General features: G+C 41.9%; 1 protein-coding gene across 1 annotated transcript in view; it reads right to left on the reverse strand.

Annotated features, from left to right (window-relative positions):
- Positions 1-12,042: 12,042 nt before the first annotated feature.
- cd82b (CD82 molecule b) overlaps positions 12,043-15,585 on the reverse strand; it is a 63,034-nt gene continuing 59,491 nt past the window's right edge. The window contains exons 8-9 of the mRNA XM_080190539.1: positions 14,700-14,783; positions 12,043-12,925 (exon numbers count right to left, since the gene is read on the reverse strand). Of these exons, the coding sequence (XP_080046665.1) occupies positions 12,848-12,925; positions 14,700-14,783 (162 nt within the window). The 3' untranslated portion in view covers positions 12,043-12,847. The remainder of the gene's footprint in view (positions 12,926-14,699; positions 14,784-15,585) is intronic.

Below are 15,585 nucleotides of genomic sequence, written 5' to 3' on the forward strand. Positions count from 1 at the left end.
GTATCTGGATGAATCCTTTGTGTACCTGGATAAGCATGAATCCTCAGTATATCTGGATCAGCGTGAATCCTCTGTGTATGTGGATCAGTGTGAATCCTCTGTGTATCTGGATCAGCATGAATCCTCTGTGCATCTGAATAAACATGAGTCCTCTGTGCATCTGGATCAGTGTGAATCCTCTATGTATCTGGATAAGCCTGAATCTTCTGTGTATCTGGATCAGTGTGAATCCTCTGTGTATCTGGATCAGTGTGTATCCCCGTGTATTTGGATTAGTGTGAATCGCCTGTGTATCTGGATCAGCATGAATCCTCTGTGTATCTGGATCAGCATGAATCCTCTGTGTATCTGGATCAGTGTGAATCCTCTGTGTATCTGGCTCAGTGTGAATCCTCTTTGTATCTGGATCATTGTGTATCTGGATTAGTGTGAATCTTTTGTGAATCAGGTTCAGTGTGAATCCCCCGTGTATCTGGATCCGTGTGAATCCTCTGTGTATCTGGATTGGCATGAATTATCTGTGTATCTGGATCAGTGTGAATCCCCTGTGTACCGGGATCCGTGTGAATCCTCTGTGCATCTGGATAAGCGTGAGTCCTCTCTGTATCTGGATCAGCCTGAATCCTCTGTGTCCCTGGATAAATGTGAATCCTTTGTGTATATTTATTAGTTTGTATCTGTTTCAGTGAGAATCCTGTGCATATCTGGATTAGTGTGAATCCCGCATGTATCTGGATCTGCGTGAATCCCCAGTGTATTTAGATCAGTGTGAATCCTCTGTATCTGGTTCGGTGTGAATCCTCTGTGTATCTGGATAAGCATGAATCCTCTGTGTATATGGATCAGTATGAATCCTCTTTGTATCTGGATCATTGTGTATCTGGATTCGTGTGAATTCGCTGTGAATCTGGATCCGTGTGAATCCTCTGTGCATCTGGATAAACGTGAACCAAGTGTGTATCTCGATCTGCATGAATTCTCTGTGTATTTGGATCTGCTTGAATCCTTTGTGTATCAGGTTCATTGTGAATCCTTTCTGTATCTGGATCAGTGTGAATCCTCTTTGTATCTTGATCAGCATAAATTCTCTCTGTATCTGGATCACTGTGAATCCTCTGTATCTGGAACAGCATAAATCCTCTGTGTGTCTGGATCAGCATGAATCCTCTGTGTGTCTGGATCAGCGTGAATCCTCTGTGTGCCTGGATCGGCCTGAATCCTCTATGTATCTGGATTAGTGTGAAACTTGTGTGTATTTGGATCAATGTGTATCCTCTGTTTATATGAATCAGTGTGTATTTGGATCAGTGTGAATCCTCTGTGTGCCTGGATCAGCTTGAATCCTCTGTGTATCTGGATCAACATGAATCCTCTGTGTATCTGGATCAATGTGAATTCTCTGTATATCTGCATAAAGTGTGAACCCTGTGTGTATTTCGATCAGTGTGAATCCACTGTGTATCTGGCTCAGTGTGAATCCTCTGTGTATCTGGACCAGTGTGAATCCTCTGTGTATCAGGATCATTGTGAATCCTCTGTGTATCAGGATCATTGTGAATCCTCTGTGTATCTGGATCAGTGCCAATCCTCTGTACCTGGATCAGTGCAAATCCTCTTTGTATTCGGATCAGTGTGTACGTGGATCGGTGGGTACCTGGATCAATGTGTATCTGGGTCAGTGTCTATCCACTGTACATAAGAACATAAGAAATAGGAGCAGGAGTAGGCCATCTAGCCCTTCGAGCCTGCCCCGCCATTCAATAAGATCATGGCTGATCTGAAGTGGATCAGTTCCACTTTCCCGCTTTCTCCCCATAACCCTGTATGTCTGGATCACTCTGTATCCACTGTCTGTGTGGATCAGCCCATATCCTTTCTGTATCTAGATCAGCGTGAATCCTCTGTGTACCTGGATAAGCGTGAATCTTCTGTGTATCTGGGATTAGTGTGTATCTGCTTCAGTGAGAATCCTCTGGATGAGCATAAATCCTCTGTGTATCTGGATCAGTGTGAATTCTCTGTGCGTCTGGATCAGCCTGAATACTCTATGTATCTGGATCAGTGTAATTCCTGTGTGTATTTGGATCAATGTGTATCCTCTGTGTATGTGGATCGGTATGTATTTGGATCAGCGTGAATCCTCTGTGCATCTGGCTCAGTGTGAATCCTCTGTGTATGTGGATCATTGTGAACCCTCTGTGAATCTGGATCAGTGTGAATCCTCTGTGTATCTGGATCAGCCTGAATCCTCTATGTATCTGGATCAGTGTGAATCCTCTGTGTATCTGGATCAGTGTGAATCCTCTGTGTATCTGGATCAGCCTGAATCCTCTGTGTATCTGGATCAGTGTGAATCCTCTCTGTATCTGAATCAGCATGAATCACACTGATCCACTAGCTTTCAGAGCGCTGCTCCTTCGTCAGGTGAGTGGGAGAACTCCCACTCATCTGATGGAGGAGCAGTGCTCTGAAAACTAGTGGCGTTTGCTACCAAGCAAACTTGTTAGACTTTAACCTGGTGTTGTGAGACTTATTACTGTGTCTGCATCAGCCCATATCCACTGTGCATCTGGATCAGCGTGAATCCACTGTGTCTCTGGATCAGTGTGAATCCTTTCTGTATCTGGATCAGCATGAACCCTCTGTGCATCTGGATCTATGTGAATCCTCTGTATATCTGGATCTGTGTGAATCCTCTGTGTATCTGGATCAGTGTGAATCCTCTCAGTATCTGGATCAGTGTGAATCTTCCGCGTATCTGGATCAGTGTGTATCCTCTACGTACCTGGATCAACTTGAATCATTTGTGTATCTGGATCTGCCTGAATCCTGTGTATCTGGATCAGTGTGAATCCTGTGTGTATCTGGATCAGTGTGAATCCCCAGTGTATCTTGATTTGTGTGAATCCTCTGCGTATCTGGATAAGCATGAATCCTCTCTGTATCTGGATCAGTGTGAATCCTCTGTGTATCTGGATCGGTGTGTATCCTCTATGTATCTGGATCAGTATGAATCATCTGTGTATCTGGATCTGCCGGAATCCTGTGTATCTGGATCAGTGTGAATCCTGTGTGTTTCTAGATCAGTGTGAATCCTCTATACATCTGGATCAGTGTGAATCCTCAGTGTATCTGGATCAGTGTGAATCCTCTGTACATCTGGATCAGCGTGAATCCTCAGTGCATCTGGATCAGTGTGTATGCTCTATGTATCTGGATCAATGTGAATCCTCTGTACATCTGAATCAGTGTGAATCCCCTGTACATCTGGATCAGCATGAATCCTCTGTGTATCTGGATCAGTGTGAATCCTCTGTGCATCTGGATCAGTGTGAATCCTCTGTGTATCTGGATCAGTGTGAATCCTCTGTGTGTCTAGATCAGTGTGAATCCTCTGTGTGTCTAGATCAGTGTGAATCCTCTCTGTATCTGAATCAGCTTGAATCCTCTGTGTATCTGGATCAGCATGAATGAGCATGAATCACACTGATCCACTAGCTTTCGGAGCCCTGCTCCTTCGTCAGGTGAGTGGAAGAACTCTCACTCATCTGATGGAGGAGCAGTGCTCTGAAAACTAGTGGTGTTTGCTACCAAATAAACTTGATGGACTTTAACCTGGTGTTGTGAGACTTCTTACTGTGTCTGCATCAGCCCATATCCACTGTGTGTCTGGATCAGCGTGAATCCTCTGTGTATCTGGATCAGTGTGAATCCTTTCTGTATCTGGATCAGCATGAACCCTCTGTGCATCTGGATCAATGTGAACCCTCTGTGTATCTGGATCGGTGTGAATCCTCTTTGTATCTGCATCAATGTAAATCCTCTATGTATCTGGATCAGCCTTAATCATCTGTGTTTCTGATTGACCCTGAATCCTCTATGTATCTGCATCAGTGTGTGTCCTCTATGTATCTGGATCAGCCTTAATCATTGTGTATCTGATTGAGCCTGAATCCTCTATGTATCTGCATCAGTGTGTATCCTCTATGTATCTGGATCAGCATGAAACATCTGTGTATCTGGATCAGTGTGTATCCCCTATGTGTCTGGATCAGCATGAATCCCCTGTGTATCTGGATCAGCACGAATCCCCTGTGTATCTGGATCAATGTGAATCCTCTGTGTATCTGGATCAGCATGAATCCTCTGTGTATCTGGATCAGAGTGAATCCTCTGTGTATCTGGATCAGTGTGTATCCTCTGTATGTCTGGATCAGTATGAAACATCTGTGTATCTGGATCTGCCTGAATCCTGTGCATCTGGATCAGTGTGAATCCTCTGTGTATCCGGATCAGCGTGAATCCTCTGTGTATCTGGATTAGCGTGAATCCTCTGTGTATCTGGATCAGCGTGAATCCTCTGTGTATCTGGATCAGCGAGAATCTTCTGCGTATCTGGATCAGTGTGAATCCTCTGTACATCTGGATCGGTGTGAATCCTCAGTACATCTGGATCATTGTGTGTGCTCTATGTATCTGGATTAATGTGAATTCTTTGTGTGTCTGGATCAGCGAGAATCCTCTGTGCATCTGGATCTATGTGAATCCTCTGTATATCTGGATCTGTGTGAATCCAATAGGTCAGCACAACATTGAGGGCCGAAGGGCCTGTACTGTGCTGTAATGTTCTATGTTCTATGAATCGTCTGTGCGTCTGGATCAGTGCGTATGCTCTATGTATTTGGATTAGTGTAAATCCTCTGTGTGGCTGGATCAGCGTAAATCCTCTGTGTAGCTTGTTCAGTGTGAATCCTCTGTGCACCTGGATCAGTGTGTATGCTCTATGTATCTGGATTAATGTGAATCCTCTGTATGTCTGGATCAGCGTGAATCCTCTATGTATCTGGACCAGTGTGTATCTTGATCAATGTGTATCCTATGTGTATCTGAATCAGCAAGAACCCCCTGTGTCATCTGTAGTAGAATCGCTACCGGATTCTACTGGAACTTCTATACTCCCACATAGAAGACTGATTCATCTCTAAGTGCCAGTTTAATTTTATGAAGTGAACTCTACTGTAAGGTCTCGAACATTGTTTGTCACCATGTTGACCTCCGTGAAGGAATGCTTCATTAGACTCAATTATCTAACATCCTAACTACATTATGCATTGTGGGTTTTAAACAAAAAAGAATAGATGTGGTTTGCATATGTAGATTAAACATAACGCACAACAGGTTTATTGAAAACGATGTTCTCTGCATGGAGTACAAACTAAAACAACAGCCTGTGCAACACCCTAATGACATCATCATTTGACTGGCTCTTAATCTTCCAACCATTTAAATACATAACAGATTATATGTTACAATCCTAGCTGATGTTGCTACTGGACAAGTCTCACCCCAGGGTGAAACCAGGCTTGATAGATCCTAACTTTTATTTTTTATTTGGAAATGTGGAGGACAGCAACTGAACAGAGTTACAGGAGTTAGCTGATTAACTTTTGATGAAACCCTGTCTTTCACATGATGGTTTATAATTTCTCTACCTTCTTCTTGCCCTTTACTCACCTGTTTTGGTCGCTAATCCCAACAAACACATTCACCCTCAAACCCATTCAGAAGCGACCTCCAGCCTAAAATCCACAACTTTGGTCAATGCCACTGACAAACCCCTGTGTTTTTCTGCATTTGGAATGCCATCTTTTTAAATTGAAAAGGGTTGAATACAGAAGTAAAGATGTTGCGATCATTCTGCATTTGAAGTACTGAGTGCGGTTTTGGGCTCCTTCTAATTGGAAAACATGTAATTATCTTGGAAAAGGGTCATCCCAAAAAGAACACCAGGGATGGAATCAATGATTATAGCAGATATGACCAATTCATTGAAAATTCTACCAAGAAATATTTGCATTGATTGTTAAATGGAGCTTTGGGCTAGGATTTTTCTCTTTGTCACCCAGGTATTAGTGATCAGCCACCTGCTTTGAAATGAGTTAAAATGTAAACTATGCAGTTTGTGCTTCGTTGACAAGATTAATTTTACAGCTGCATGGCAGATTGAAATCCCTCTCGTTTCTGATAGTGTTAGAGCCAGAATACCAGAAACATTTTCACACAAAGCTTTATCATAATGGGAAAACTGTTAAATTGAATATCCGTGGAGGGTAAAGATTGGACTTGAGCAGTAGGGCAAATATGAAACCAGCAGCCACTGGAAGAGATAACCGGGCTTTATGCTACCAGCAAGGCCGATTTCAACCCTAGCATTTAAAAAGCTATCAGATAATTATTTAAAGAAGATAAAATTTTCTCAGAATAAAGCAGGAAAATCAGCACCTTAAATTTAGAGGACTTGATGGTTCTTTCCTAAAACATCCAACATTTAGTGACTTCCACAGTAATTCCCAAGTTTTATTTCTGTTGTTTTACAGATAAAGGTCCTATTCAACGCAGCCAATGTAATGCATTTACATTGATATTGTGCATAGTGCTGATTTCTTCATGGACAATATAATCTCTGAGAAAAAAAACCAAGCCACTTTTCGTTATTGTTGCAAATTCTTTCAACTACGAAATTCAAAAGTATTCAGCAAATATGTTTTACAGTAATCAGCCAAAGTCACAAATATCTTTTGTGAAAAGATATTGGGGCGCTCATACCATCTCGCCCCGCTGGCTGGTGGGCAGAGTGAGCAGGTGAGATGGCAAGAGAGCTGAAAAATCAGGTTTGCGCCTGATTGCGTGCCTCTCGCAATCTTATTGGCATTGGATATCTCGTAAGATCAGCCTCACACTCAAAAAGGATTTGTACAAGCAAAATGGCGCCCTCTGTTGCAATCTGCTGGCTTTCAGTGAGTTTAGGCCCCGTCCCTTCCCCTGCTGGCAGGAAACAGATCTTGTTTATTTGAGTTTGAACTTGTTTAAGTAGAATCTTATTAATTAATTAATTTTATTATATCTGAACTTCAAAAGCAGCAACTTGTGGCTTAAAAAAAAATCTTTTTAAAAAAGGAAGAAAATGTTTTCCAAAAAGACAGTTCAAGTCTCTTGATTTGCCAGAGTCAGTCTGGATCATTTATATTTGAGCCAACTGTACATTGTATTGTGTTGATGTGGCAGACATTTCTCCAGACTACCCTGCTCCATGGGGGTGGTTAAGGCTGGCAGAGATGGTTGGGAATCCTCCTGCAACTAAAAGCTTTGCTTCAGAATGTGCTATACAGTGTCTGCTTGCCTTCTCCTTAGATCTTGTTGTTTTGTAATGATACTTTTGGCTATGTTCCTATATGTACTTTTATGATTCCCAAGGAAATGTGATTGCAGTATGTAAGCATGACTAGTTCTATTTCACTAACAAGCTTATGTGAATTTATTCTTCTATAAATACACATTTTGAAATATGTTAATAAAAATATTATAAATTTCAGTATGCCTTGCACTAGAGTGTTTTAAAAGCACTTGTCAGACGTTACAAGAGCTAAGAATATAATAAACAGATTGAGAACAATTTTTTTAGCAAATCTTAATGTACATGGTTGTGTAAGCACCAGAGACTACAGTATCATATCATTTCCATAGTGGCTTCACCAGCATGTGTGAACCATTTTGATAGACAAGCATCATCATGTGTAATTGTTGTCAAGCTGACAGCATACAATAAGTGAGGACAGGTGTTACAGACAGGGGAGGAGAGAAAGGACTGATCCTCAATTCTCTTCCCTTACTGTCCATAGTCTGTGCAGTTTTGGAAAAGAAGATGAGTGTTCCTAAGTTCCCAGAGTGTCTGGTCAATTTAGTTTACAGCAGCAAGCTTTTGTGGATTTAAGTAAAGAGGATTATTTATTTACACATTCACCAAGAGAGTCTAAATGCTACATCACTCTTGCCCACACAGAAGAAAGATGACATTGAAGAAAACAAAATACTAATACACTTTGAAAACCAATACTTCATCGTTCACATGCTTGGATAATTGTAGAAGAACAGTTGTTGCAGGCCTTGCAAAGAAAGGAGTCTTTTTCATCTTGAATTGTAGTTTAGCTGGATTCAAGTATTTGGAGTCAGGTACGGAATTATTGCAGGATTCCCATGATGAGATGAACTGTACTTGTAATTTTAATATCAGGTCAAGTTTCTTTCCAACTGGATTTGGGAGTTTTGGAATCAGGCTTGGGGGGGGTTATTTTATGATGTACAACCTCCAGATTATTGAAGGCAAAGGACACAGCTTTTGCTTAAGCTGCTGTCACTTTTGGTGTTTTCTGCAGACTGCCTAGGTCTTCCTGGGTTTTCAACAATTTATTATATCAAGCCACTTTTGGACACATGACCAATGCTGGTGCTGTCCACCTGCAGTGGCTCAGCTAAAGCACTGGAGATAAGAGATGGGCTCTTCATTTTGATAATGTGGAGATGCTGGTGTTGGACTGGGGTAAACAGTAAGAAGTCTCACAACACCAGGTTAGAGTCCAACCAGTTTACTTGATCGTAATCTCACAAGCTTTCAGAAACGCAGTTCCTTCATCAGGTGTGTGGAAAGTTCTGATCAGAGAAGGGCATATGAAGGTACACACAATTTATAGAATACTGATTAGAATGCGAGTCTTTACAGCTAACCTGCTATTCAAGTCTTAAAGATGCAGACAATGTGAGTGGAGATGGCATTAAGCATAGGTTAAAGAGATGTGTATTGTCTCCAGACAGGACAGTAAGTGAGATGTTGCAAGTTCAGGCAAGTCATGGGGGTTACAGATAGTGCGACATGAACCCAAGATGCCGGTTGAGGCCGTGCTCATGTGTGCGGAACTTGGCTATCAGTCTCTGCTCAGCAACTATGCGCTGTCGTGTGTTGTGAAGGCCACCTTGGAGAATGTTTGCCCGAAGATCCGAGGCTGAATGCCCGTGATTGCTTAAGTGTTCACCAACAGGAAGAGAACAGTCTTGCCTGGTGATCGTCGAGCAATGTTCATTCATCCATTGTCGTAATGGCTGCATATTTTCCCCAATGTACCACGCTTTGGGACATTCTTTCCTGCAGCGTATTAGGTAGACAATGTTGGCTGAGTTGCAAGAGTATGTGCCATGTACCTGGTGGATGGTGTTCTCATGTGAGATGTTGTCATCCGTGTCAATGATCTGATATGTCTTGCAGAGGTTGCTGTGGCAGGGTTGTGTGGTATCATGGTCACTGTCCTCCTGAAGGCTGGGTATTTTGCTGCGAACAATGTCTGTTTGAGGTTGTGTGGTTGTTTGAAGGTAAGAAGTGGGGGTGTGGGGATGGCCCTGGCAAGAAGTTCGTCTTCATCAATGATATGTTGAAGATTCCCGAGTCGGTGCGGCACCAACCTCCTCAGAAGACAAACACAGGACACGGTGGACAGAGTATCCTTCGTCGTCCAGTACTTCCTCGGAGCGGAGAAGCTATGACATCTTCACCGGAGTCTTCAACATGTCATTGATGAAGATGAACATCTCACCAGGGCCATCCCCACATCCCCACTTCTTATCTTCAAACAACCACACAACCTCAAACAGACCGTTGTTCGCTGTAAACTACCCAGCCTCAGGAGAACAGTGACCACAATACCACACAACCCTGCCACAGTAACCTCTGCAATTCATGCCGGATCATCGACACGGATGACATTATCTGACGTGACAACACCATCCACCAGGTACACGGCACATACTCTTGCAACTCGGCCAACGTTGTCTACCTGATACACTGCAGGAAAGGATGTCCCAAGGCATGGTACATTAGAACATAGAGCATTACAGTGCAGAACAGGCCCTTCGGCCCACGATGTTGCGCCGACCAGTTAAAAGACAATGACCCTCTAACCTAAACCAATCCCTTTTCATCCATAAACCTATCCACGGATCTCTTAAACGCCCCCAAACTAGGCGCATTTACAACTGCAACTAGGCGCATTTACAACTGCATTGGGGAGACCATGCAGACGCTACAACAATGGATGAATGAACATCGCTCGACAATCACCAGGCAAGACTGTTCCCTTCCTATTGGCGAACACTTCAGTGGTCACGGGCATTCGGCCTCTGATCTTCAGGTAAGTGTTCTCCAAGGCAGCCTTCACGACACACGACAGCGCAGAGTCGCTGAGCAGAGACTGATAGCCAAATTCCGCACACATAAGCACGGCCTCATCCAGGATCTTGGGTTCATGTCACACTATCTGTAATCCCGATGACGTGCCTGAAATTGCAACATTTCACTTACTGTCCTATCTGGATACAATACACATCTCTTTAACCTACGCTTAATGCTATCTCCACTCACATTGTCTGCATCTTTAAGACTTGAATAGCAGGTTAGCTGTAAAGACTCACATTCTAATCTGTATTCTGTAAATTGTGTGCGCCTTTATATGCCCTTCTCCGATCAGAACCTTCCACACACTTGACGAAGGAACAGGGTTTCCAGAAGCTAGTGGGTTTACTATCAAGTAAACTGGTTGGACTTTAACCTGGTGTTGTGAGATTTCTTACTCTACATATTGAATCAGGATGAATTTGTTTCTGCCCAGCTCTCATTGTTAGGGTTTCAGCTAGAAGTCATGGAGTTTGGACTTGTGTTTTGGGTAATTTCCTGAGTAATAGCAGCGTGAATTCCATAAATAGAATTTGTCTTGATATGGCTATTCTGAGGTTCCCAACCAGGGTGATGCAGTTAAGAACTTTGAGCTTCAGATAGTCTGTGTTGAAGTTGCAATGGTGACCTGATTTTTAACAGTTTATCAGCATCTATTTTAAATAAATGATAGTTCCAGAAACTTCTGTATGAACAAAGAGTCTATATTTAAAGTTATGAACATGATGTGTCCTTATTGGGCCTAATATAAGTGTGACATCAAATTAGTGTGTGTTCCCCCCACAGAACCAAACCAGATTTATTTTCATAAGGAAGAAACAAGGCAAGTGATCCAACAAGAAAGAGAATAACCACCTCCACAATAAATTAAATGGTATATCTAGGTTTTCTCCTTTTTGCAACTGACCATGTCAGCCTTTTGAGGTTTACCATTGGTCAGAAACACAATTAAATCAGCCTCACATCACAGAATGGTTACAGTACAGGAGGCTGTTTGACCCATTGTGTCTGTGCTGAGAAAACAATTCACATTGCCACTCCACTGCCTTGTAACCCGGCACATTCTTTACAGCAATTAAGCCAATTCCTTCTTGAATGCTTTAATTGCCCCTGTCTCCACCTCATTCTTACAGTGTGTGTCACACCTTAACCATGCACTGTGTGAAAAGGTTTTTTTTCCTCCTGTCGCCATTGCTTCTTTTGCCAATTACCTTAGATCTATGCTTGCTGATTCTCAAACTTCCACCAATGAGTAGTTTCTCCCAGTTTATTCTGTTCAGACCCCCTTATGATGTTGAACAGCTCAATCAAAGCCTCGCTCCAAAGAGAGCTGCCTCAAATTTTCTAATCTAAGAACTGCAGGTCCTTGTTCCTAGAACCATTTTTGAGAATCTTTTCTGCATCCTCCCAGTTTGCTTCACATCCTTCCTAAGGTATGCTGCCCAGAGCTGGGCACAATACTCCAGCTGATGCTAAACTGGTATTTTGTACAAATTTAACATAACTTACTTGCGCTTGTATTCTATAGAATTGTCTAGAATCCTCATTGCTTTATTAACCCCTTGCCCAACCTGTCCGGTTACCTTCAAATATTTATGCACATATACAGCTAGAAACCCGGACCTTCATCCCCTTTAGAATTGTGTCTCTATTCTATACTGTCTCTTCATTTTCTTCCCACCAAGATAAATTCTTCAATCTTCTCTGCATTATAATTAATCTGCCATTGCTCCACCAATTCCAACTACTGATCTCTGCCCTTCTTAAATTCTACAGTATCCACCAATTTTGAAATCAAGCCCTGTGCAAGTCTAGGTCAGATAGGCTGAATCACACGATACTGAGGGCAGTAAAGGTAGAAACACTTATTTGGCCACCCAAGATGTGGTTGCTGGTCAACATCTTGGCTCCAGGACATCTCTGCAGGAGTCCCTCAGGGTAGTGTCTGGGGTAGTGTCCTCAGTCCAACCATCTTCAGCTGCTTTATCAATGACCTTCCTTCCATCATAAGGCCAGGGGTGGGGATGTTCACCAATGATTGCACAATGTCCTGGTGACTTTCAACATTAAGTACAGCCAGTCTTTTTCATTTTTCCCTTTACAATTTTTCAAAAGCATTTCTTAGCCAATTTCACAATTACTTTATTGAAAAAACCATTGTAAGTATACAAATCTTTTCCAATGAAATAACTCACTTAAACTGAATTCTACTTCATACAATATTTGCTAAAAGAGTCAAGGCATGGACAACACATGTTTTTTTTAAAAAATATTTATTGAGGCTGGAAGATGGAAACCCCATCTATAGTTTGTGGGTATATTTTTAAGATTATGATTCAAAATACTTTCTTAAGATAATAAGTGTTCTACAGAAGATTGACTCGCCTTCGGATTGGCTACAGGGAAGAGCAGAGACATCATTTGAATGCAGTGCTGAAACGTACTTTCTGATTGGATTGTGGAGCAGTCACCTTGTGGCGGCCACACACACTCCAAAAACAAGTTCCATGATTCTAGCCGAGGCATTCATAGAGAAACTTAACTTGTGACAATGGCCAAATGCATGTTTCAATCTTTCTGACAATCTTCTTAAAAGGTACCATGCAGTAACTTCCGTGAAGTAGAAAATGTCATCTTTACAAGATGTATACTGATCAACAGTTTTAATAATATTACTAAAGTGCTGAAGTATATAAGGCAAAGTTGACAAGCAGTGAAGCGAATACAAAGGCTGAACAAATCCATTGGATTGTAATTGATCACTGATGTGGCACAGGGAAGCCCAAATCCTCAGTACTTAGGTACTTTATTATAGTCTTCCTGTTCCACATTCTTGCACAGATACATCGAGAGGATCATTCCGAGCAACTGTAAATATAGAAAATAGATGATTCTTTACTGGATCAGTCTCATATTTATAAAGCAACTTAGTACACATTATAAGGAGGCTCCAATAAGATACTTTTCAACTCCAATGATCCACACTGGAAAATGTCACAGATGTCAAGCTCCAACAGTGTAAGAAGTCTCACAACACCAGGTTAGAGAACCTTCCACACACCTGATGAAGGAACACCGTTTCCGAAAGCTTGTGAGATTACTATCAAATAAACTGATTGAGACTTCTTACTGTGTTTACCCCAGTCCAACGCTGGCATCTCTACATCAGCACTAACAGTGCCACATCAGCAATGGGGGTGAGGGAGAGAATTAGATGGTGCTATCTGAGGAATCAACACACTGGCTCACATCTACAGTGGATTTTTTACAGAAAGAATTCCACTGCATTTACCGGGAGCTGATACGGACTGTCGATATTTCCGGCAGAATATCGTATCCCGGTGTTCATGCAATCGTTTCTGGAGAGTAACGAGATGTGATCTGCAGTTCCAAACCTCAGGAACGCTGACCTCTCTCCCCTCCCATCTCTCCCTGTCTCCATTTCTCTTCCCCTCCCATCTTTCTCCCCATCTCCATCTTTCTCCCCGTCTCCATTTCTCTTCCCCTCCCATCTTTCTCCCCATCTCCATCTCTCTCCCCTCTCAACTCTCTCCCCATCTTTGATTTCTCCCCATCTCCAATCTCTCCCCCTTTCATTCCCTTTCAGTTCCTCTTGATTAACAGACATTCACTCGGAGCTGTGATACCTGCAGCCTGGCAAATATTAAAAGTAATTTGATGAAAATCAACAATTTAGGAATGTCCTTATGATCTGCTTGTGTTTGGCTAATTGGCAGCTGAAAGTACTGTAAATACTTGAGTAATAGTCAATCTTATTTCAAAATTAACTCCAAACTTTAGTCAAAGTATCTTTCAAATATGCTGTGTAAAAGTTAATCCCGAATATTCCAAGGATGTCTCACACTCGCTCCCTCCGTTCCTTACTCACCTTAACTCAACTGACACAGATTCACTGACTCAGTTCCCTCACTCTCCCTCTGTGTTGAGAATGACACGATGTGGAGATGCCAGCGTTGGACTGGGGTAAACACAGTAAGAGGTCTGACAACACTAGGTTTAAGTCCAACTGATTTATTTGATAGTAAACTCACAAGCTTTCGAGGTTACTCAAAACCTCGAAGATTACTCAAAACCTCGAGGTTACGCGAAGAGGGAAACCTTGAAAGCTTGTGAGTTTACTATCAAATAAATCGGTTGGACTTAAACCTTCAGAATGACACAACAGAGAGTGGGATTGGAGACCGGCATTTTGTGATGTTTCTGATAGATGACACAGTAGATACAGGGGACCTTTACTAATGTTTAATTTTTCATTGAAATGAGTTGAGATTGGAACCACCTATCAAGTCAGAGTAAGGCAGCACAAGAGGTTTGTGTGTAGAGTAACCAGCTGACTGGAGCATCGATAGTTAAACACAAATCCCTCAGAACTGTTTTCTATAGAAAATGTCAAGTATTTGTCTCAAAAATGGATCTGAAAATATTGGCTTTTGCACCAGTATATACAGTAGTTAGTTCAAAGTGAGTGAGTAATAAAAACACATGTTTGTAAAGTAAAAACCACACAGAGACTGGGATTTTGTATCCCAGGAAAATCTGAGGAATTATTCTGATTCCTAATCATGCACTGGAGTGAGAGGAGTTTGAAGAGGAAAAAAAAAATTACTGAATGCTGACTTACCTCAATCACAGCGACTCCAATACATACGCCCATGATAATGCCAATGTTCTGATAAAGCCAGTTTTCAACATTAGACATGCAACCCTTCAGTCGAGAGATGGAGGAAGTATTAGTGCATGAAGAAAATAAAATCTCACCCTTGTACTTGCTCCATCACTGGAGAGATTTTGGCCAAATTGACTTCCTCAAAGACCACAAATTTCCAAACATAACTGTGAGAAGAACATCAAACTAAATATTCAGGTACCAGTCTTCTGAGCAACATTCAAAATAACATCCCTGTCAACACATTGCTGACAAGCCACTAACTTCAAAAACTGAACCACAGAGGCAGTCCTGTCTGGATTATTATCTCAGGCACAAGCAAATTGCCTCAGGATCAGCAGGAAGAGAGAGTTGAATATGTGTGTGCGCAAAGACTGGTGTGGGTTTCAGTTCATGGTGCACTGGCTCCAGTCCTGAGGAAAGAGGGGGTTGTACTCTTGGGATGGTCTTTGCCTGAATCCTGTGGGAGCTGTAGAGAAGGCTCTAAACTAAATAATGGTGGGGGGAGGGGGGGGCGGAGTTGGAAAGTTAAAAGACTACATTAGCGATATGGGTAATGATAATCAGAGTGCAACAGAAAGAAAGAGTTTTCAAACAAAATGGCTTTAAGCTAACAAAGGGGGAGGAATTAACCCAAAGTTAAAGGTTGTGGCAATAAAAAAGTCAGTCAAGGTAAGCTAAACTTAATAGGAAGGGGCAGAGATTTGAATGGAAATAGTGGATCAGAGAGTAAGGTCCCTGCAGGAAACTGTAGTAAAACAAATTTATTTGAATGCCTGGAGCATTTCCAATAAGATCTGCAACAAGAGGCATAAATAGAAATAAATTATTTAGATCAAAA

The sequence above is a fragment of the Carcharhinus amblyrhynchos genome, chromosome 6 (assembly GCF_965287045.1).
Source record: "Carcharhinus amblyrhynchos chromosome 6, sCarAmb.v2.hapA, whole genome shotgun sequence".
NCBI classification, from domain to species: domain Eukaryota; kingdom Metazoa; phylum Chordata; class Chondrichthyes; order Carcharhiniformes; family Carcharhinidae; genus Carcharhinus; species Carcharhinus amblyrhynchos.